Source organism: Lolium rigidum, chromosome 7 (assembly GCF_022539505.1).
Source record: "Lolium rigidum isolate FL_2022 chromosome 7, APGP_CSIRO_Lrig_0.1, whole genome shotgun sequence".
Taxonomy (NCBI): Eukaryota; Viridiplantae; Streptophyta; class Magnoliopsida; order Poales; family Poaceae; genus Lolium; species Lolium rigidum.
In genome coordinates this window covers 87,056,295-87,078,833 of record NC_061514.1, presented here as the reverse complement: position 1 = coordinate 87,078,833, position 22,539 = coordinate 87,056,295, and the positions used below count along the sequence as shown (strand labels likewise).

Here is a 22,539-nt window from a genome sequence, read left to right as displayed (position 1 = left end):
ACATGATACAAGGGCAAACTAGCCCAAACTTTGCATGCAAGGCCGATTCACGTATTTCTTCTATATATATATTCTTCAAACCCATCTTGATCACGGCCCACCTCTGACTTGGTCAAATTCTGGTGATAACACATGCCCCCTGGTTTTGGAAATGTCATTTCCAAAATCATTACGCTTTTCTTTCGTCGGGTCATGTCGTGGCAGAGCAGAATTGCCGCAGAATCTTCCATCATTACGCCTCGCCTCCTGGGCTTCTCTGTACGAATTGACAATTTCGGCATCACGTCCTCGAGAACCGCCATGGCATTAAATCTCCACTACACTCCTTTTATTTATCTGTGTCAAACGGTTCACCACTCCATCCCCTTGCTCTGCTCTGTCCACCAGCGCCCAAAAACCCTCTTCCCCTGCAGCCATGTCTTCCTCTTCCTCCTCCGCCTCAGGCCTCCCCCTCCAATCGTCGCCGAAGAACAAGAAAGAGGACGACCTCCACTCTGGGGCGAACCCCATCTCCTCTGACAAGGAGAAGAAAGAAGGAGAAGTAGAGAAGACCAAGGCCTCCCCCTCCGCCATGCTCCCGTCGAAGAAGCGCTCCCGCATGTGGGCGAACAGCGAGGACGACGATGACGACGAGGAAGGAGAAGAGGAGGAGGAGGAAGATGATTCCTCCTCCTCCGCTGGGTATCCGCCGACGAAGTGCTTCCGCACTTGGGCGGATAGCGAGGATGATGATGACGACGAGGAGGAGGAGGAAGCTCCAGCCGACGGCTGGGGCAGCAGCGGCGAGGACTTCTTCGGCAGTAGCGCCGATGGCGACGCCGACGACGATGCTAGCGAGGAGTAGTTATGTAGCATCAGTAGTCCCTTGAGCAATCGGCTCTTCTTTTGTTCTTCTTTCCTTCTTTGAGCAGTCGGCTCTTTATTGTAAGAAATCCCAATATTAATGAAGAATTTCCCTTAACTTGATCTCGCCGATTTCCTATCGTACTGATTTGGCCGATTGTTAACTTGATCACCGCTCAATAAGCCGATGGCAACGCACCGGTAACCTGCAAACCTTGCTCAAATTCAGATCCCCAAACTTCCAACCGAACAGGCCTAATCCGTAGTCACCGAGCGTAATGTTGGACTAAACGGCAAAAACCCCTGAAATAACGCCTGGCCTTGTCATTAACCTCAGGTTTTCAGACATTTTCCTGCCAGACCCTTCTCTTCCAAATCCCCTTTGCTTTCAGGGGCTCTCTGAGATCATTGCTAACTCAACCCGGAGGCTGGAGATGATACTTCGCGGGACGGGCTCCCGCTCCGTTTTTCCCACGACAACTATTCCTCAAAAGCTGAGACATAGAGTCAGCCGATTTCAACAAAATCGGCTCCTTATAGCAAAGGATCCTTCAGGACAATCTGCCCCCCGAGCCTCAGTTAAGGCGGGAAAGGTAGTGAGCCAGCCCAATGTGCCGCCATTGGCCGCAAATCATAACGCAGAGCCAGCCGATTTCAACAAAAATCGGCTTCCCATAGCAGAGAGCCTTCAGGGTGAGCTGCCCCCCGAGCTTCCTCAGTCCATCTCTTCGTCTTTGCAGGTCAGATCGGCTCCTTTCCTTTGGTGGATCTGATGCAACCCACCCTAAACCTGATCTGCACACCCATGCTGCTCTTGACATTGTTCTTGAAGAGAGGATCCGAGCCATTAAACCACTCCATTGAGGAGTTCTTCCATTAGAGTCTCTCTTCGTGGCCCACTTCCTGCTCCATTGACCCTCTGATTATAACAGGTATACCTCTTGAGTCGATGGCCATGCATCGGCTTTATATCCTTAAGGCGATGTCTGCTGCATCGGCTGTGCTTAAAATTTTTTGAATTTTTTTACGGCCGATTTATGTATCGGCCCCCATACTTCAATACCCATCTTGAAAGAATATCTTGGGCTGCTGGGCATTTGCAAGACACTCCTACTGCATATCCTCGTGTTCTATCCACCTAGGTGCCCCCCGAGCCGATTCTAATAAGGGATTTGATGGTATCGGCTCTTCAGGTATTCCCTGTTGAATCAACTGCTGAACCCAGGAAGAATGTATGATGATGGGGATAATTTTGGCCGATTGCTGGAATCGGCCTCCACGTTGCTTTGCTCAATGAAGGTTTTATAATATTCCTCCATAAATTTTTGGGGCCGATCACAAGGATCAGCCTCGCCACATTTTTCCATCGCTGTTGCTCTTGTTACACGGTCAGTCCGGTGGATAAAACCAGCCTAACCCCGTTCTTTGTCACGTCGATGCGCTCGCGATCGTCCAAATTGATGCCCGAGAGTGGCTCTTGGCCCGATGTATCCCAAACGTCCATGCCGGTTGTTGAAATCTCGGCTGAATCATCTGCGTGGACGACTTCTACTTCATCTCCATCCCATTGTATTAAGCATTGGTGCATCGTGGATGGAATGCAACGATTGGCGTGGATCCAATCTCTCCCTAGTAGTACAAGCATAGGTGCTCTTGCCGTCGACAATAAAGAACGTCGTAGGGACAGCTTTTCCTTCCTACGGTCGGATCCACATTCAGAACACCTTGTGCGTCGGATGCTTGGCCGTTGAAATCGCTCGGTGTTACATTGGTCTTGATCGAACCGAGCTGGAGCGTCCCAACCGACGTAGCATGGAGTATGGCATAATGTTAATCGCCGCTCCGGTGTCCACCAACATCTTGTTGACAGAGCTGCCCATTGATGTAACCTCGCAAGTACAGGGCCTTCGGATGCCCGTAACTTCTTTCTCGTGGCTTCTCAAAGATGACCGGCCGTGGGCCGCAGTCCAATTGTGCCACAGGTGCTTCATATAATCTTGGAGCGCTAAACTCTGTTGGAAGGATGAAGACCATGTTTTTGCCAGCCGATGTCTCATCATCGGCTTTCCTTTGCTTGGGGCGCCACTCTCTTCTTTGTGGCCGACCTTCTTCGTCCAGGGTTCGCTGAATCTTGGCGGCCAGATCAGGCCGTGCCTTCCTCAACGTGTGCAGGTATAATCTTTCAGCTTCCTCCAACCCACGCAGACGCTGAACCCTTCGCTTCTGGGAACGGCTGAGCCCATCAGGGCACCACCTTGGCCGATGATACTTATCTTCTTCATCATCGTCCTCTAGTTCCTCGAGATCTTCCACCCGAGCAGACTCAGCATGCTTGTTCCGAGGCGGGAGGGGCCCTAGACGCTTGAACACAGATACGTTGGCTGCATCCTTCTTCTTATGTTTGCATTCTGGGCAGTTGCCGATTGTAGGCAATCGGCTCATTCCTGAATCCCAGCAGTGTCTGAAGAAGGGGCAGTCCCAGTGCCTATCCACGTCGTCTTGCTCCCTCGACTTTTCCTTGGCGTGGCGCTCGTATCGCTCCTCGTCGTGATCATGCCGACGACGTCTCCTGTCGTCCCTAACCGGACGATCTTTTTCATCATCGTCGTCTGTATCGCCGGCGTTGGTCATACCGACTCACATACTTGTTGAGGAGGTGATCGGAGAGAGGTCGTTGATATCTTATGTTCTTCACTTCTCCCTCTCGTGACGTAGCGCTTGCCGTCTTGGCGGAGCCGATCGCGTGGAGCGGCTTCCTCTGTGTCTTTGCTATGAGAGCAGCCTGCCCTCATCTCCGTCCTTACCAGAGTGGTGCCCGAGTCCCACCATGTTGATATTGAACAAGTGTCCTGGTTGGCCATGGGAGCGGGTTCTGTGGAAAGAGCCGATGAGGTCGGCCTCGAGGACTGCCTTGATCTCGTCATGCTTCTTCTTGAGTTCGTCAGGCAGATCCTCGTACTTGACCGGAGCGCTTTCCGCCATCTCGGATGTAGATGGCGATGCGGGGGATGTCGAAGATCGTCCCACCGGGCGTGCCAGAATGTGTTGCGGTCAGAAACCCACCGGCGGGCAGCGACTGGCAACACCGTAGAGCCGGGAACAACTAGGGCTGCGGCTGGCCCCGAGTCCCTCGGAGCGACGGCCCGCAAAGCCTTCCGGTCACACGTCCGATGCCGTCGCAAGGGCGTGCCACCTGACCTATACCGGTCGGGAAGGTGTTGGATGATGCCTCGCTTAGTTTCCTCGCATGGCATACACGTAAACGTTAAATACGAGCCTCGATCGGCTCTCAGGTTATCCTGTGAATCGGCTCAAAGAGCCGATCCACCCATGATTCGTACGAGGTGCACGAATATATGGTGGTCCTGCTTGATCAAGATAAAGTTAATGCGATCTACGATGATTTAGGGTTTTCACCGCATAATCGGATCATCCTACTCACGATTGGGCCTCGCGCTCGCGCACGGTGATCGTAAGCCGATCCTAGACAGGGCCTAAAAACCAACACGAGGTTGATCCCCGGAACATCCTGTCTAGGGCTAGCAAATTACACCCTACACGCCGCTGGATCCTCCAACCCTTTGTAAGGCCTAACTATTGCGGATATTAAACTAATCCTTGAAGAACAAGGAGCAACCGTAACGGATCGGATCTACTAAACTATGATCAAGCGGGGTGCCGCCCCTACACCTAATATAGGTGTAAGGGCGGCTAGATGTATAAGGGTTGCACTACGACAAGCATATGATACGAAGAACAATGCTAACCCTAACACATCTAAGATAACTACGTTGCTCGCCATCAAAAAGGCTTCAGCACGAGCAACGCATGAACAACGTAGGTAGGCTTGTGCTGCCTAGATCGCAAGCAGCATGGTGCTTACCGGAGAAACCCTCGAGACGAAGGAGTTGGCGATGCGCCGAGATTTGTTTGTGTTGAACATTGGTTGTTGTTTATTCCATAAACCCTAGATACATATTTATAGTCCAAGGGACTTTCTAATTCAGGTGTGCACCTAACCGTGCACGGGTAAAACTCTAACTCCTAACCGACACGTAATCTAATATGTTACATGATACAAGGGCAAACTAGCCCAAACTTTGCATGCAAGGCCGATTCACGTATTTCTTCTATATATATATTCTTCAAACCCATCTTGATCACGGCCCACCTCTGACTTGGTCAAATTCTGGTGATAACAGAAGGACAATATTGTCTTGACATCGGCTCGTTCCCCCTATGATCTACGCCATCCTCCGGCTGAGGTAATTCTTGCTGTTTCTTGCTTTTATTGCTATCGTTGTTTCTTTCTTCACCGTGTTCCATAAGTTTTCTCCTCTCGATAGGCCTCCGTCGTGGCTCAGTGTTGTCCTCCTACACCCGAAAGCGGTGTGGAACCAGAGGATGATGATGATGACTCCGAGGAAACCGAGGACGTCCAGCATGTCCTTGAGGACAGTGACGTCCAAAAGGATGAAGCTGCCGAAGATGATGCCTTCATCAGGAGCAGGCGACGCAAACATATAAATGAGGATCTTATTACAACGGCTGAATCAAGTCCTAGCGAACAAGATAATGATGCCGAAGAAGATGATTTTTTTTTTGAGAAAGTTACGGCGCCATTTCAATTATCAAAGAATACACGTACAAGACGCAGGAACTCACACGAAGCAACCAGACACAAGGCCCCAGCACAACAACGCAAAACATCCCGCAAGATAAGAAAATTACACACCCGTCTCTGGGATATTTTGAGTCGAACTCGCCGTCGCCCGTGTCCAACCTCCTGCATCGCTGGAGCGCTCGCCGGAGAAAAAAAAACGGAGCACCTTCTGACCATGAACCCGCAGGTCCCCATTGCGACGAAGATGCTTTGTGAGCCGATGATGTAGTCCGCCACACTGCAACAGAGCCCTTCTCCTTGTGGCTTGTCGGCCGGGGAGATCCCCATAACACCACGGGTCCCGATTCCGTCGCCTCTGCTCGAGATCCTCGGGGAGAACACGACGGAGCCGCTCACCTCCAAACCTCCACCCTGCACTGGAACAAACATTGCACCAGAAGCGCCCGAGCCGCCGTTCGAGAAAGAAGCAAGCAGCACAGGCCGGGCTCCTGTACAAGAATTCCCTTGATCTCCCGGCGACGCCAGAGCTCACGCCGCCGCAGCGGAGACGAGATCGAGCAAACCAAATCTTCTATTTTTACAAAGTGTGGCTCTTTAAAGCATCTTATATTTTTAGAACAAAGATAGTACGGCCTACATGGATATGGTGTTTTGGCTCATAGGTCTAGATGCACCTATTATGGAAAAAATGTTTTTAAATTTATTTCAAAACGTTTTAAAATCGAAATAAAATCCTGAGTGTGCATCCTCACATTCTATGTTAGCTCACAAAAGATAGACACGAAAAAATATTTTGTGTGTACTCTGTAAAAAAGACAAAAAAAAATCTCGTTGAAAGCTATTTTAGAGCGTTGAAAATTGTTTTTTTGCACTGGCTACAAAAGATAATATTTTTCTGTGAAACTTCGTGCGCGAACATAGACTGTCTGATATACACCCTGATATTTTTTGTCAATTTTTTTAGACATTTTGAAAGATGATTTTAAATAGTAGGTGCATCTAGCCAAAGTAGATTTCCCCGGCCTCCATCCCAAAAAAAAAAGAATGTCCTGGATTTGTGACCCGGCAAGTGGTATCCCAAGTCAGAAACGGGTCATGCGGTACGGGCTGAATGCACCATTACGTAATTGGGCCGCCCCATATGAGCGGCGCGTTGCCAGCGCTTGCACCCAGCGGTACATTAGGGGCGCCCCTCTCACTGGGCTACATGTTCTCCTTCCTCCCGCAACCGCGGGCCCCGCATGTCAGCGAAACAACGTTCTCCGAGATACTATCCCCAAGGTCCTCTTGCCTCCGCCACGCCGCTCGCGCACACTCGCCGAGCATTCGAGCAACCGAGCACCGCCGAGCATGCAGCCGCCGTGCCTGGGCGCGTGCGGGGGCAGCCTCGCCGTCCTAGGCCCCAGCCCCCACCGCCGCTGCCCCTCCACCTCCAGGGCTACCGTCCAGTGCGCCGCGCGGGGCGGCGGGAGGGCGTCGTCCAGGGGGAAGGAGAACGTCTGGAGCGTAGACAACGAACGCGCCGCCGAGCAGAAGCCTCGGCCCCAGAAGAACCACCGTGGGCGCGGGCGTGGGCGTGGGCGTGGGCGCGGGAGCCCAGGGGGGAGCAGCCGCCCGCCGCCGCCAGCGGGGAGAAGGAAGGAGAATGATGCGGACCCGAGGGTTCTGGTCTCCGGAGCCATGCTGGTGCAGGTCGAGACCGTGCTGCAGACCCAGGTACATTGGTACTACCACTGTCTAACGAGCACAGGTAGTTAATCTGACTGCAATTGTGCCATGGATGCGCGCGCCGCGCGCGTCTAATTTGTCCTGCAAAATCCATCTGGGAGGCAAATTACATCGTCCCACTTTCTGCAGCTATACGCTTTGATAGAGGGCATGATATCTGTTTATGACATTTAACCAATGCTTGACATACTATGTTGTGTTTCCAGTCTCTACTCTGTAGTCTAATATGCATCTTCTGTCAAAACATGCCATTTGTAAAGGGCTGTAGCTTCAAACACCGGGAAACTTTCGAGAATGAACCGTGTTGAACCACACTCGCAATCTAATATCAGTTAACAGGCGAGTAAATCACATCTATTTGATGGAATTTCTGTTGTCTTCTTTGATCCCAGGAACCTGTTATAAAGCCTTCTTGGGAAACATTTGCTAGTAGCTTAAGTGGCATGTGGAAGGGTGTTGGAGCTGTGTTCTCGCCAACCACAGCAGAGATGGAGCCTGTTGGACTAGGAAGCAAAGAGGAGTACCTTTACGATTGCTACACCCTTTCTCGCATCGAGAAAGTGGATGATGGTAATTATGGGACCGAGATCCGAAGGAAGACAAATTGGGTGCAGCTAAATCCTCATGGGGAGGCTGAGAAGCAGAGTGCCGGAGATGATGGCTGGAATCATGGTGGTTCAAGTGGGAAAACAACCGTTGATTTACCTGCCCATGAACATTTTGATCTTAAGAGGAGCGATGTACTTGATGAAGATGTTATTACTGTGGAACCGGGGATTGTATTTTTTGAGGTGGGATTCTCTTCTCTTCACGCTTTCGTCTATCGAAGCATATTTTCTTGTTTGGCTGTTAATGTTTCAACTTTCTGAATACACTGCATATTTTATTTAGCCATAACTAGCTGAACTGAAAATATGATTGCATTCCTCTATATTGTTGTTATTTTAGAACCACAGGCTGTGTCCTGCGCTAGTTTGTTCAGTGCTGAAGTTGCTCAGGCAAGAAAAACTGAAACAGATCCAAGGACGCTTCTGGACACCTGTAGAGTTATCTGCTGGGCCTTGGCCTACAACTATAAGCTGAATCATTTAGCCCATGAGATGTTTTCCCTGTGTCAAACTAACTAGCCATGATGCCCCTGACCTTCTGTTTTCCACATTTAGCTAATATACTGCAGAGATTAATATATCAATTACTGTTCAATCATATTGGTTCGTTGCGAGACTGGGTTCATCTTACCTTTTATAATTCAGTAGCGTTACATGTTTTTTCTTGTTCTGTGAATTATGAATAATCCACTAATTCCTTGCCATGGCATTTTTCATTTTCAGGATGGATCATACTCTAGAGGTCCGCTTGATATAGAAATTGGTGAATACGATGAATCTAAATACTTCCTTTCACCAACATATAAGTTTGAGCAAGTATGTTTACTCTACTAAAGTTTATTTATCTGCTGCAAAAATAAAATGATTTTTTATCAGTGCAATGTTTACTGAGAATCATCTTTTGCCCAAGGCTTTGCTTTGAGATTTTTGTTTGCCATCTTTCATGAGAAGCGAACCTAATGAGTTACTTCTATGATAACTATTGCATAGGCATGTGGATAGTTCTTATGAATCACATAGGTTTTCTAAATAGCAAATCAACAGTAATAGTAATGTGCATGCCTCTGATGCTATGCTAGGTACTTACTCCTTTGTTTTGTAACAATGATCTGTGTCAGCTAGTATTATGAAAATCATATGCACTAGTAGCTTTCCATTAATTAGTTTTTGTATAAGAATATATGATTATCATGGTAACCTTTTGCTGGAGAGACTTCTGCTACTATTGTTGGAGTGAATAATGGATGCCCATTTATATGTATAAATATAATACAATTTCATGTATATATGACTTTATCTTTCTCTGTTCTGTACTTTGTGTTGTCTGATGATTGACATCTATCTCTGTTTCAGTGTCTGGTAAAAGGAAGCCACAAAAGACTGCGTATCGTGCATACCATCGAGTTTAATGAGGGAGGAGCTAATATACAAACTGTAAGGGTTGCTGTATATGAAGAACAATGGGCTTGCCCAGCAAATATCCATGTTGAAGAGTACGATTTCTGTTATTCCTTGCTCAAAATTTGTCTGCTTTCCTGCTCATGACATAGATATTTATTGCTATTCAACAATTATGAATTTCTTAGGAGGAAACCGTAGAGCTTTAACAATGATGAATTGATTTACATACACAGTCTTTTGTTTGCAACCAATTAATAAGGCTAATTGAAAACTTGGTTTACCTCTTCTTCATTTCATCCTTTGAACGTGCTTTCTATTTTTATAGCATCGAAGACATTATGCTTGTTCCTGATGATCTGGATTATCTTCCAGGAGATCTTGCTCTCCTTATAGTTTGACAACAATAGATTTCTTTCATCCAAAAGAACCATCAAACTTTTTTTTTGTCGATTAACAAACTTATCACGCTCTTGAAACACTTTCTTTTTGTAGCAATATCCCTGTTGACGTTAAACCTTTCTCTCAAAGAAAGCGGACCGAACCATCAGAACTGACAGGCTTCTGGAAAGTATATGAAGTCAGCGCGACACCAATTTTCAGTGAGAAAGTGCAAGAACTAGAGGGTGGAGCCCTGTTTGTATACTTGTGCATGGAGACCATGAAGAAGAGAACCTTGCCAGAGAGCTCAATTTTGTTTGGGGAGGAGGAGATGCTGGACATGCAAGATGTAACTGTGCTTTGGTTACCTGGAGGCGTTACCGCCTATGTTGACGTGGATCACGACGGTATACTCTGCATAGGGGTTAGTTGGTACTCGGAGGAAGGGATTAATCTGGTGATGGAGAGAGACTACGGAACTGACGGGAGGCTCAGAGAAGTTCGGACAAAAACTGAAATCAAGCGCAGGTGGAATCAACTAGTCCCACAGTAGTTGGAAGAATCCATTACTTTCCTTAAGCACCCTGTTTGTATTAACTTCTGTTTCTGGATAGTAGTATAGGAGCAATAATGTCTATTGGAGGTATGAGCTCCAGTAAAATAGTGTTCCAGTTGATGTACATCATAGATCAGTTGTAAAAGATTTTGCCTCTGTTGAACGTGCAGGCTTCGGTTTCACCAGCGAGAAAGTGAGCTAAAACCGAGCTCAGGAAGAATACCTAGGCATTTGCTTGCCATGTGCATGGCCATATTTGATGCTATAGAATCGCTCATTTAAAATGTATTATTTTGGCCACTTGCTATGGGACTTGCTGCAATCCACCTCCCCACACTGCACTTTACCTAGATCTTGGCTTCTTGGGGGACAAGATTTATGACATTGGTCAGTATTTGAGTAAACTATAGCTTAAACTACTGTAAACACAGATAAAGTAGGAACTGTATAAGAAAAATATTTGCTATCAGGCAATATCATGTGCAAGGTGCACTGAAAGGTAATCTCTCTGATTGTATCTGAACTTTTCCTGAATTGCTTCCTTTTGCCGATATAATGTTTGCTTAGTTTGATCGCTGGAGAACAGGGGTAGAACTGGAACATGGTCATGGCTCATGGAGCTGATGTACAAGTCCAGCTTTGGAAGATGCAGTCAAGGTACTTAAAGAGTTCAGACCTTAAGAAAGAAAGACGGTGAAGAACATTTCAACTTCGTTTATTACAGTTAACTATCATGAGCATGAGAGGATCACACCGTTTGCATTTGCTTTATCAGTTCAATATTGTTAACAGGGAATCTAGTGCAGTTCAATACTGTTAACAGCGAATCTAGTGCTGAACACATGCTAAAAGGGCGTCGCGTCAATCAAATTGCTGTACAGTTCTAGTACAAGCTAGTGAGCTAGATGTTCAAAGTTCTTTTTCCAGACCTCTCTTTACATGATATATATTCGGGAATGTGATGCATTATTATTAGATTATTATTATCTTAATGTGTAACCATGCCTCATGAGTCATGTGAGCTCTACCCCATTCTACTCATTGCCTTAAGCAAGCTTCAGATGCAAGGTGAGCATTGTCAACCACCAGATAACCAGTGGCCACACCTTTTCTCCCCGTTACTTTTGTTAAGCACCCTTTTGGTTTCCCTAGCTTTGGAAACATGGCAAGCTCCAGGCATTAACACTTTAGCAGGGCAAAGGCGATTCAAAGGCGATTCAAACATTGCAAACATAGTAAGTACGGCAGATCAGTAACTTATAATTTTCTAAACGGAGATTATGGACTAATTGCATGAGGTTTAGGGATGGTCAGATCTGGCTAAAAGAGGAAAGCAACAGGAGACTCGCGCAATTATCCCCCACCAGGCAGAGAGAGACATAGGCGGGACAGGGCGCCAGCCCTATCGGCATCCGTAGCCAAAGCCAAGGCAGAAGCGCCAAAGCAAAGCTGCCAATCAAACGGACGGGAGATAAGAGAAGAGCGCGGCCGCGGCGCCAAGCCTCGTGGAGCCAGCCACCTTTCCCCCGTGATCTGCCCGCCCGTGGGATCTCGCGCCCGCCAGGATCGGAAGCCATGGGGATGCCGCGCTGATCGCGGCGCGTAGGTAGGCACCGGAGCCGGAGAGGGAGGGGGAGAGGGGGCACCGGGCACGAGCAGCGCGAACACATGGACCAGAATGGCGGCTCCTTCCTCGCCGTCCGCCGCCTCTCCGGACACCACCCATCAACGGGTACGTGGGTGCGTGAGTACGCTCGGGTCCTCCCCCCTTTTGCTTGCTGCTACAGGGAAGCGGCTGACGCCGATGTGCTTTCTCCTTTCCAGCGGACGTCGTGTCCGGGTCGACGGCGTGGATCGGGAGGGGCTTCTCCTGCGTCTGCGTGCAGAGGAGGGAGAGCGACGCGCGCATTTCCTTCGATCTGACCCCGGTCCAGGTGAAAACCATGCTCTGGTATTATTTGTCTATCTCTCTCCGATGCAGAGATTTGGGGAGTAATTCGTAGTGTCCTAGTGTGGTTGTTTTGAGGTATGAATGCAGACGTTACTGAAATATCACAGTGAAGGCCAGAACATGCAAACCAATGGTTGTGTTTCGTTATACTTGTGCTTAGGACTTGCAGCATGATTGATCCTAGCTTCCTTGGTGCCCGCTTTCTGATATACTATAAGAAGACGAAAACTGTGCCATGACAGTTCACACTCTACTTGCATTTTTCGTACAGTGGTTTAACAGATACTAGCAATTCTAGCTATTTCTTAATGAAAAGGCCGAGGTCCTCCCGGTTTCTGGAAACAAAAACAAATACTCTCTGGAATCCGCATGTGATTTGGTAGACTTTAGGAGTTTGAATTTCTTTTCCTGTAGGGATGACACTATCTTCTTCTGTTGCAGGAAGAGTGTCTGCAAAGATTGCAGAACCGGATAGAGGTGCCGTACGATAGTCAGAATAGAGAACATCAGGTATGAGATGGCGATATTGCCACTGATGTGTTTGATGTGCTATTTCAGACAACCCATATTTCTGTAATACTGAGTATAAAATGAACATGGTATTACTATTAAAACCTTGCGATATTGCCACTGATATGTTTGATGTGCTATTTCAGACAACCCATATTTCTGCAATATAAAATGAACATGGTATTACTATTAAAACCTTGGGGTGAGCTTTGCTGTCTGATTATAAAATTTGCTGGTATGTTGATATAGTAATACGTTAGATACCAAACGAAATGGTCTTGTTCTCGTGTTTGCTGTACTGGAAAAGGATTACTGATTTTCCGGAGTATCAGGACACTAAAACGAACTGAACGTACATATACTGGACGTGTGTAACTCACTCAGTCCATCAGTTCAGTTAGACTCATTGTAGCAATGGGCAATGCCCAGAAACCTAGGGAAGATAAATTTTGATTCCAGTAAATTAGCCAATTGATCCTGAGGTGCAGCAGCACATGCTTGCTTGTAGTTTTTTTTTCTCTAGTACTATTAATTGTTTCTGCTGCTAGTGGTCCTGGAATAATTATGGCTATCTCTACCTTTTGGTTTTGGTAGAGCAAACCTGACCATACATTTCGATGCCCCACTTGATCAGTTCGATCTAATTCATCATCATGTGCACTAATTTGTCTGCAAGAGGTTACTAACACATTCATCACGCCTTTTGTTCATTAGGAAGCACTGAAAGCCCTTTGGCATGCTTCTTTTCCTGGAACTGAACTTTTAGGACTAGTGTCAGACCAGTGGAAGGAGATGGGATGGCAAGGGAAGGATCCGTCCACAGACTTCAGGTATTGCTCTCCCCATCAATTCCCATATGTCTTTAGCAAATAACTTGCTAGTTAAATTTAGGATCTGCAATCATAATGGTGTGCTGGAATTGCAGGGGCGGTGGCTTTATCTCTTTGGAGAATTTACTATACTTCGCTAAGAACTATCCGGTGAGTACAATTCCCTCCCTACTTCTTGCTAATGCTGGGCTACATTCTGGTTACCTTCAAGAATTTTCTTATAGCTTTTTTTAGAACAATTTTCTTATAGCTGGAGCAAGGAAGAATCTAATGGATCATGTAATATGCAGTTGTAGTATTGTAGACATCTATCCGGCTATCAATGGAACCTAGCATTGTTTGGCAATTGAACAGCTAAAATGATCTTTTGATAATAACTGTACTGCAGAGAAAATAAACCATAGTATAGATGCTAGTATTTATATGCTTGGGTCTTTCATTCATCTCAATAAGGCACTGTCTGTGCAGAAATCCTTCGAGGAGCTCCTTTGTAAGCAGAATGGTGACAGGGCATTATGGGAATATCCATTTGCTGTTGCTGGCGTGAATATTACGTTCATGCTTATTCAGATGCTTGATCTTCAAGCAGGTTTGTTCATTAAACTTTAAAGTGCTTCTCGATTAGCTGATCCGTTTAGTTGTATCTGCTATTTCCCTGGTAAACTTTTCTAAATTGTGAAACTGGTTTTGCATTGACAAGTAGCAATGCGAATACATGGCACATTGACTGATACTGATTTCCTCTGCAGCTAAGCCAAGGTCTTTGATTGGAGCAGTGTTTCTAAATTTACTTATAGGTACAGCAGTATTTTACTGTAACATTTGTGCAGTCTTGATGTCGTACATAACTGCTATATAAACATGTCCCAAAACTATTGCCGCTTGGATTCTCTGGTTTAAGTGCGAGTGACTTTGAGTTGCTGACAGGTGCCCCCCCCCCCCCCCACATGGCCCCATATGGCAGTGACACAAAGTCACCTGACTTAAGTCTGAGGATCTGTACATCAGAGTAGTTTTATGCGGTAATGTATATCAACTGTAGCCTGTGTCATTGATATCTGTAACTAAAGGTTCAGCGCTTGTTAACAATGTACTCCCTCCATCCCACAAAACATGTTGAAGGTTTACCAAAATTTGAATGTATCTAGACACTAAATAGTAATAGATACATCCAAATTTTGACAACCTTCGATAGACTGAGGGAGTATTACCTTTGTTCCGAAATGTAATCCTTTATAGAAAGCTAAATTAGCTTTCTAAAAAGGCTTATATTTTGGAACGGAGGTAGTAATATCCTAACAGCTGATCTCATGTGCTCAGTTGATTGGCGTAGCTTTGTCAGCTTTGTCTGCTCGCCATGTTCAAATGCATAGTGATTAACTATGGGCACTCGAACTTTGACACTATATAATAAATTTACTTCCCTAGCATAGAAATAAATAAAACATCATCTTGATCTTAGTACAGGCAGGGTTGCTACTACTGTAACTGTAAATACCTTTAGATACTACTACAACTACTATCATCTAACCATTGTTCTCTTTTCCAGAAAATGATCGAGCTTTTGACATTCTTTACTGCATAACCTTTAAGCTGATGGATCAGAAATGGCTTGAAATGCACGCCACGTATATGGATTTCAATGTATGTCTTTCTACAATTTGCGATCTCCTTGTCACATTTTTTTGTACATAGTACCTAATTTCTATACTCTGACTGCAGACTGTTATTAAATCCACAAGACGCCAACTCGAGAGAGAATTATTGCTTGAAGATATTCAGCAAATTGAGGACATGCCGTCATACAGTTTTCTTGCCCGCTAGCAACTGAAGTCTGACCTAACATTGCCACGTGTAGCGAAGCTCTTCTTACATGCTACTAAATTAAGAATATCGCCTTGCAGACCCACGTACGTGAAAAATGAGCTCGATATGTGCTGGAATATAGGATCTCAGGGATTTGCTTCTTCTGTGGTTTGTGCTGTCGTGTTTAGGTACACCATATCCTGAACTTCTGCATCTGCATGTTTCGGCCTTCTTGGATCTGACACCTAGAGAAACTATTTGGCCACGTGAACCGCTGTTGGGCCATGGTAGCAGTGCATGTAGGATGTTTATTCGGAAATAATTTGTCATTGGTAGCACGGAGTCTTCATGCCACAGTATGGCAGGTTCAGTGAATTCTCAGTATTCAAGAGAGTTTTATAACGAATCGGGTAGATGATCTTGTTGCATCCTTCTTCAGTACCCACGTTTTGAGTGATTTAACCATGGAGTATGAAGTCATGGAAATGATGTATACTGACGTTGTCATGTTGCCTCAGGAAACATGGCGACTGCTTCCATAGACCTCTAAGCCAACAATTGCATAACCGTACCATCATGCACGTGCTTCTTCCGCCGACGCTAGCGGGTCAGGTTAGGTTAGCCACTGAAGATCCATATCGATTGTATCTGTGTACTCGTTGAAAGGGTATATGGTGTACCCTTGTACTCGGTGTATGTACGTATCGGGGTTTTTTTGTCCCACGTCGGATGGATCGATATGGTGGTCGTCGTTAGTTGTCACTTTCCATTCTCACGTACCGTGATCAGCTCGTTGCAGCCGTCAGCCTGGCCATTTCCGATCTAGATCTGCTCCGGTGAATACTTCTCCGCTCGATCGCGGCAAGGTATGTGATGCAGCGTGACATCATCCTCAACCAACTCGCGGAGGGTGAACCGACCACCGTTGCTTCCTCACCACGTCGACGCCGATCTCCACCCCGGATACCTCCACACCAAGCACTATCGCGACACCATCGCCATCGGAGGAGGATCCCGTCATCGTCATCGCCGACGATGAGCCCAATGTGCCAAACGCCGAGTAGATCGCCGCCATCGATGAGGACCCCGTCTTCCCGCCGGAGGAGGCCGAGGCGACTGCTATTTAATCGCCGTGTGTGTAATATGATCGTTAAACGGAGGCGATCGCCAAGCTTGTGGACAACGATTGGCAAACTTCTAGCCTATTTTTGTAGCGGGAAGGTTAACGTTCAAATATATCGCCGCTTTCGCTGGGTTTCCCTGGGCTCGCCACTGGAAAAATGGGCCTCCCGAGGCCGAAAGTTTCATCCATCCGACGCTAAATAGCACCAGATTTTGGCCTGGGGATGCTAACCAGTGGAGATGCTCTAAGGAGAGTGGCCCTTGGGAGGTCGGCTTGCAGCACGAGGAGAGTGGCTCTTGGGTGGTGCTATGGAGAGTGGCTCTTGGGAGGTTGCGGCGCGTCTTTTAGATGGTAGAGCTCCCCTAGGCCATGAAGGAGGAGTCAGTGCCCTAGTGTTTCTAGAGGCGGCGGTGGGTGTGGAGGAGCAGTGCGAGCGGCTTTGCTGGTGGCGGTGCAGGCTAGATTTGGGCCCATCTGAGTCTGAGGGTCATGGCTGTAGCGCATTTGTATGGGTGTGACAACTGCGGCGTAGCGGTCTTTGACCATGCATGACGTGGAAGAAGGGCATATGCTATGGGGAGAAGGGTTTGCTCTCGTTCGTGTGGGTTGTGGGCGGACCACGATGCTTCGACTGGGTGGTAAGGTTATGCGGCGGTGCCATTGTGAACGACATGGACGGTTGCCCCTCTATGGTGGGTAGTGAGGGAGGTGCGTAGCAATATGGATGAATGTATTGCCTGTCTTCAGTCGTAGCCGGCGACGATAATGCCCTTGGTTGTTGTTCCCCTCCTTGGAGACATCACTGAGGTTTTGTATATGTCTCTGGGGGAATGCCTACGTTCCGAGTCGCGTCGGCACGATGGCAGTGTCCTCGACGTCAGCCCTCTGTTGGGGGCATCATGTTTGAAGAAACCGCTTGGAGGTTCTATGTTGCATTTCTACTATGCTCACCGTTGTCCAAGGTTGATATTCAGAGGTGCTATGCATGCCATCGCCAGCAAGTCCAAGATGATGTCTTTCTCGGGAAAGACCAAGCCCCACCATCTACATACGATCTCCTTTATGCATCAAGGGTGGATGGTGCATCAACAAGAAAAATTCTACTCCCTCTAATTCATATCACTTGATATTAATATAGATTTTTTTAATAAAGTAATGTTAATATATACTAGCAAAAGTGCCCGTGCGTTGCACCGGGGGAACAAATAATGAAACACTAAAGCCGCTCCACCAACTTATAATACCGGAGACCGGTAATAATGATGGACCTCATTCTTAAATTTTATTGAAAGTAGGGATTTGGACTAATTTATAGTTAGTGATGATTCCAAAATTTTATAGTAAAAACATGTATATGGCTCAAATAGATTTTACATGATAATATAGTGAGCCCGGTACCATAGTCCTAGCCTTACTTTAGTTTTTTTTTCATTTTCTCCTCTAACATAGTATGAGGGGCGAAAATATGTCTATTTAGATGTCCAATTAATATGGTGGTCTTTATTGGCACTATGTATATTTCAATAATATACATGATTTTAACTACAAAATTTATATAACACGACAATCCACACATTAAGAAAAAGTGATATAATGTATTGGCATACTCTGAGTCGCAAGTTTCTTTTTGATACACATACACTCATATACTCAATTTGACAATAGTTTTTCTTAAATGTATTATTATTATATTTGGTTTTTATATGATTTTAATTTAATTTAATCTAATTTATCCTATTCCGCTCCATCATTCTTGTCTGGAAATTTTGGAAAATATCCAACGGAACAACTAAGAAATCAGCTAGCTTCATCACATCCACCATGCAAAGCCATGTAAGTATACTCTATAATTTATTAGGCATCATTTGGTCCAATTTTTACTTATGATACGGAAGATCGAAAATATTTTTTTGGATGAAAAATTGACGCAACCCAAATTTTGCTTGCTTTTAGTTTTGGAAAACAAAAGTTACAGATAAAAAAATAGTTGTGAATAACTTTTAATGGTGTGGCATTGAACCAGGAAACCTATGTGAAAAATTTCCAATATTATATGTTGATTTTTTAACATTTAAATAAATAAAATACTTATTTCCTTTACTTGCTACCTCTCGTCCACTCTTGTCCAGAATTCAGCCTCGTTCAATTTAGGGTGCAAGGAGGAACTTCATCCGAGATCCTTCCCAAATGAACATCCTAGCCTAGAAACAAATACTGTATCTTATCTCTTCCCTGTTGAATGCCTAGAAAACAGAAAAAAAGAAGCTAAATATCAATTAATGAAGGGACGTTGCTACACGGTGCCCAGGCACCAGATTGTCTTACGGAGTGCCCTCCCTTAAAAAGGAAAGTGGTCCCCAACTTGAAAGCGACATATTACTAGAAGTGGAAACTTGACCCGGCCATTCCGAATTGAAAGCGACATATTACTGAAGTGAAACTTGACACGGGATTCCTTTCTTGCTTTCTTACGCACGCCAGAGCGAGTGGGCATAAGTTGTCCATGCGCACGCACATGTAACCGATCAGCCCATGCAATTGAAGCACGCTATGATATACAACGTGAACTGTTCCAACCCATGAAATTTAGTTGCAAAGCTACATCTAGATTTTACAAAAAAAAACACATTCCTAATAAATAAAAATTAATACACTTAATTTTATGATCTAATTGAGGATGTAAAAATGCAGCGATGGATGTAAGAAAAAATATAAAAATTACATCCAAAATCACCAAAACTGAGATCACAAATATACTAGTGTTTTACAGCTTGATCCATTGAGCGTTCAGGATGTATAAAAATGATAAAAATTACATCTAAAGTAGAGAAAGAAATTAATATAGTTACATTCTACTGGAAGTGAAAAATTTAAGAAGCAATAATTAGTCTGCAAAAAAATACATCTAGGGGATAAAATATACATCCTTCTACTGATCTGGAAGTAAAAATGAATTAAGAGGCAAAAGTTAGTCTGCAAAAGTTACATCCGGAGAACAAAATTTGGACCCTTCTATTAATCTGGAAATAAAAAACTACATAACCAATATGCAATAAAGTAGATCAAGTAGTAATAAGTATCATGCTCATAAGTCTGGTCTTTTTTCAGAGGCAAACCATGAAGTTCTACAAATACAAGCATCAAAATAATAATTTTTATGAGCTATTACACCAGAAGCAAAGAAGAAGCCGACGCGGGCTTTGCAGTCTGAATCCTAGAGCGAGGGTCAACAGTTCATGTCATTATATGATTCCACGGACCTCAAAGAACACTACTCAGTTTTGACTCAAAATCGTCCACATAATCAGGTACGTACTATATGCCATCAAATTGCCCCCAAGAACCAAATCCTTGTGCACAGCACGGTATTGCAGTGTATCAATCTAAACACCAAGGGCATAGGCAGAGAGGGAGGTAAGGGAGTGACCAGCAGACCAGAGACCGCGAGTGGAACTTAGATGTCGCGTCGAAACTGTGACATGAAGGCCAGGGGATTTAACAATTTGTATCGGCTGAGGAACGCAAGCTGAAGCTGGTACCTCAAAGGAGACTTCGCGGCCAGAAACATACCCACCGCGCCACCAGATCGAACCTGCAGTCAATTCACCGCCACCGCCACCGCCCCGCCCCAAACTCGAATCCGCTTACCCGCTCGATACGGCTGCAGATCTTCGCCTCCGATGAAGAGAATCGTGCGGGATCCCGCCACCGATTCACCCACCGGGAGGAACACCCCAAAACTTATCGGCAGACTGCGACAGCGAGGTTGCTCCACCACCGCTCCCATCCACTAGGATCACCGCGCCACAGCTTACCGGCAATCCGCTCGCGCCGACTAGGCAGATTTATTGGGTAGATCGAGAGGGAGTGAGTCGTGAGAGGAAGTTGACTCGGATCCACGAGAGGAGAGGGGTTGAGGACGACGAAAGGAGGGGAAAAGCAGTCTCGTGTTTTGGAGGCTTGCGCCGCTTCGTTCAAGCCGCTCGATCGCGATCCGACGGCCACGAGAGGGAGCACCGTGTAAGACTAAAACGTGCTCAGGCGATTTTTCCCTGAGCCGAAATATTCAGCATTCGGATCTATGTTTTCCTGATATCCATCACATCTTGTTCAGGTTAGAAGACCATAGCCGGACTGGATAGCTCGACCGCGGTCACAAAAATCCATTGTTATCATCATGCCATTTGTTTAAAATATTCAGACACGCTGCTTAGTTAATTGTTTTGGCCCCATTCACAACCCAAGCCGGCCCAAGGACACTCTCTCCTTTATCTCCTCCACGCCCGTGTGTCGCTCACCTCGCCTGTGATACGGACGCCCCAATGCGCCGCCACGACCAGCGCGTCTCCCGGTTGAAGGCGACCGCCGCTGGCGCCTCCTCTACTTCAGTCGGCTGCGTCGCCCCTTAAGCTCTAAGCTCTCAAATTCCTTCCGATCTGATATGGTCGGCCCCTCGTTTTCTTCCGATCTGGTTTTTATCTTTTCCGATTATGCCTTCCATTCATTCGTGATTTTGCCTCTGTGCCGGTTCATGTCATCTGACTTCACCCAGGCATGCCATCCAAATTATCCCAAGTTAATTCTGCTGCTTTGCTGATTCCCTGTGCAGCTTGTGCTCTCAGGCCATATGCAAACGTATATAAACTGTTCAGACTCGGTTTAGGGAAGCGATGTGGGATTAATCCAGACAAGTTGCGTATGTTTTACGTTGATTTTAGAGGCCTGTTGACTTGTCGCTCGCGGCCCATAAGAGAAGGCCTAGCTCTGGGGCGGTAAAACAGACGGGACGACCATCCATAGAGAAGCAGATGTAGAAAACGGTCAGCGTGGCATGGTGCCTTATATGTAATTTGGTGGGAGGGTAAAACTGTCCATTAAAAAGTTGGACGAAAATTTTAGCAGAAACCTTAGCTCCTTTATCTATATACCTACTAATAAAGGAAGTAAGGTTTCTCCCCAAAATTTTCGTCCGTTTTTTCTTACCCCTAATTTTCAATCGAAATTACACACAATTGCCACCGCTAAGTACATTTGACAGTTCGTCCAAAAGAGAAGAGTCGCCCCGAGCCTTTCTCTCTCCTCGGCAGCACAGGCATCTCGCTCCGCCTGGCTCCATCCTCCGCAGCCTCCGGGAGACCACGCCTGCGCCGATCCCATCCTCCGCCGGCGCTGGCAGTTAAGAGCCATCCCCGGCGCTGGCAGGAAAAATCCCTACCCGTGATGGCGTCATCCCCCTCAGGCACCGGCTACGGTCGTACGTATCGCTCGTGCGATCTATGCTCACGGTGGCAGAGGCCAGCGGCCGGGCGCGGGGACCGTCGAGGCTGTCCCCATCCTATGCGTCACATGGGCCGGCGGCGCCGTCCCTCCTGCCTCCAGCCGTTGTCATCTCCAGTCTGAACTAGCAAGTCTCATCATCTGAATCTCGCAAACAGAGGACACGGCCGCATCCTCTGAATTTCCCAAACAGACAAGGACACGAGGGGAGACCATCCGCGCCCCGCGAAGTCTCCCAGGAGTCGCCGGCTCCCTTGCCGCTGCTACATAACTCAGTGGTCGGTGGAGCCGCGACACCGAGGATGGGCGTCAATTTCATATGGGCACGGTGTGGTGAGCTAGCTGCAGCTGCGAAGTCTCGATCTCTCTCAATTTCTCAAACTCTCGGCAAAAGCGTCCGCATGCTGCACGCGAGCGGTGAGCAGCAGCTGGCTGGCAGTATCTCAGCATCTGTACCAAGGTAGCTTCGAACTACTCTGATCTCCTCTAGAAATTTGTTCTTTCGTATATCCTACTTCTTTCTACTGGAGTCTTACTATTTGGTTAGATCGTCTCAATTTGGGAAAGCTCTACAGATTTCAATATTGCTATGAACTAGAGTCATCTTACATAATACATAGAGGTGAATGCGAAGCTAATTAACATGTAGATTTAGTGTATTTCTGATGTTGATTTATTCAGACCTGGTTTTGAGATCTGTACTAACGAATTATATGTTTTGTTACTCTGACTAGAGGTTGAGAAATGTATAAAGGTTGAAGAGCTTGAGAAATGTAGTTCCTATTCATGTGCATATACACCTATTCACATTTTCTTATTGCCAAATGAAACATTTGGCCATCCTCCCATGCTTGCGCATGATGGCGGATGGTGGCCACTGACGGTTGAAGACAGCCGGGAACAT

At 46.3% G+C, this 22,539-nt stretch overlaps 2 protein-coding genes across 2 annotated transcripts; both read left to right on the top strand.

Annotated features, from left to right (window-relative positions):
* Positions 1–6,798: 6,798 nt before the first annotated feature.
* Positions 6,799–10,360, top strand: LOC124670520. The gene is made up of 5 exons (XM_047207007.1): positions 6,799–7,183; positions 7,588–7,986; positions 8,527–8,619; positions 9,157–9,296; positions 9,697–10,360. Exons 1-5 carry the CDS (start codon positions 6,818–6,820, stop codon positions 10,133–10,135), a joined length of 1,437 nt encoding a protein of 478 aa, XP_047062963.1. The 5' UTR covers positions 6,799–6,817; the 3' UTR covers positions 10,136–10,360.
* Positions 10,361–11,769: 1,409 nt separating this feature from the next.
* On the top strand, positions 11,770–15,399 carry LOC124670521 (ELMO domain-containing protein A-like). The gene is made up of 9 exons (XM_047207008.1): positions 11,770–11,870; positions 11,963–12,072; positions 12,531–12,599; positions 13,314–13,429; positions 13,525–13,579; positions 13,898–14,018; positions 14,179–14,226; positions 14,979–15,073; positions 15,152–15,399. Exons 1-9 carry the CDS (start codon positions 11,807–11,809, stop codon positions 15,251–15,253), a joined length of 780 nt encoding a protein of 259 aa, XP_047062964.1. The 5' UTR covers positions 11,770–11,806; the 3' UTR covers positions 15,254–15,399.
* Positions 15,400–22,539: the final 7,140 nt, after the last annotated feature.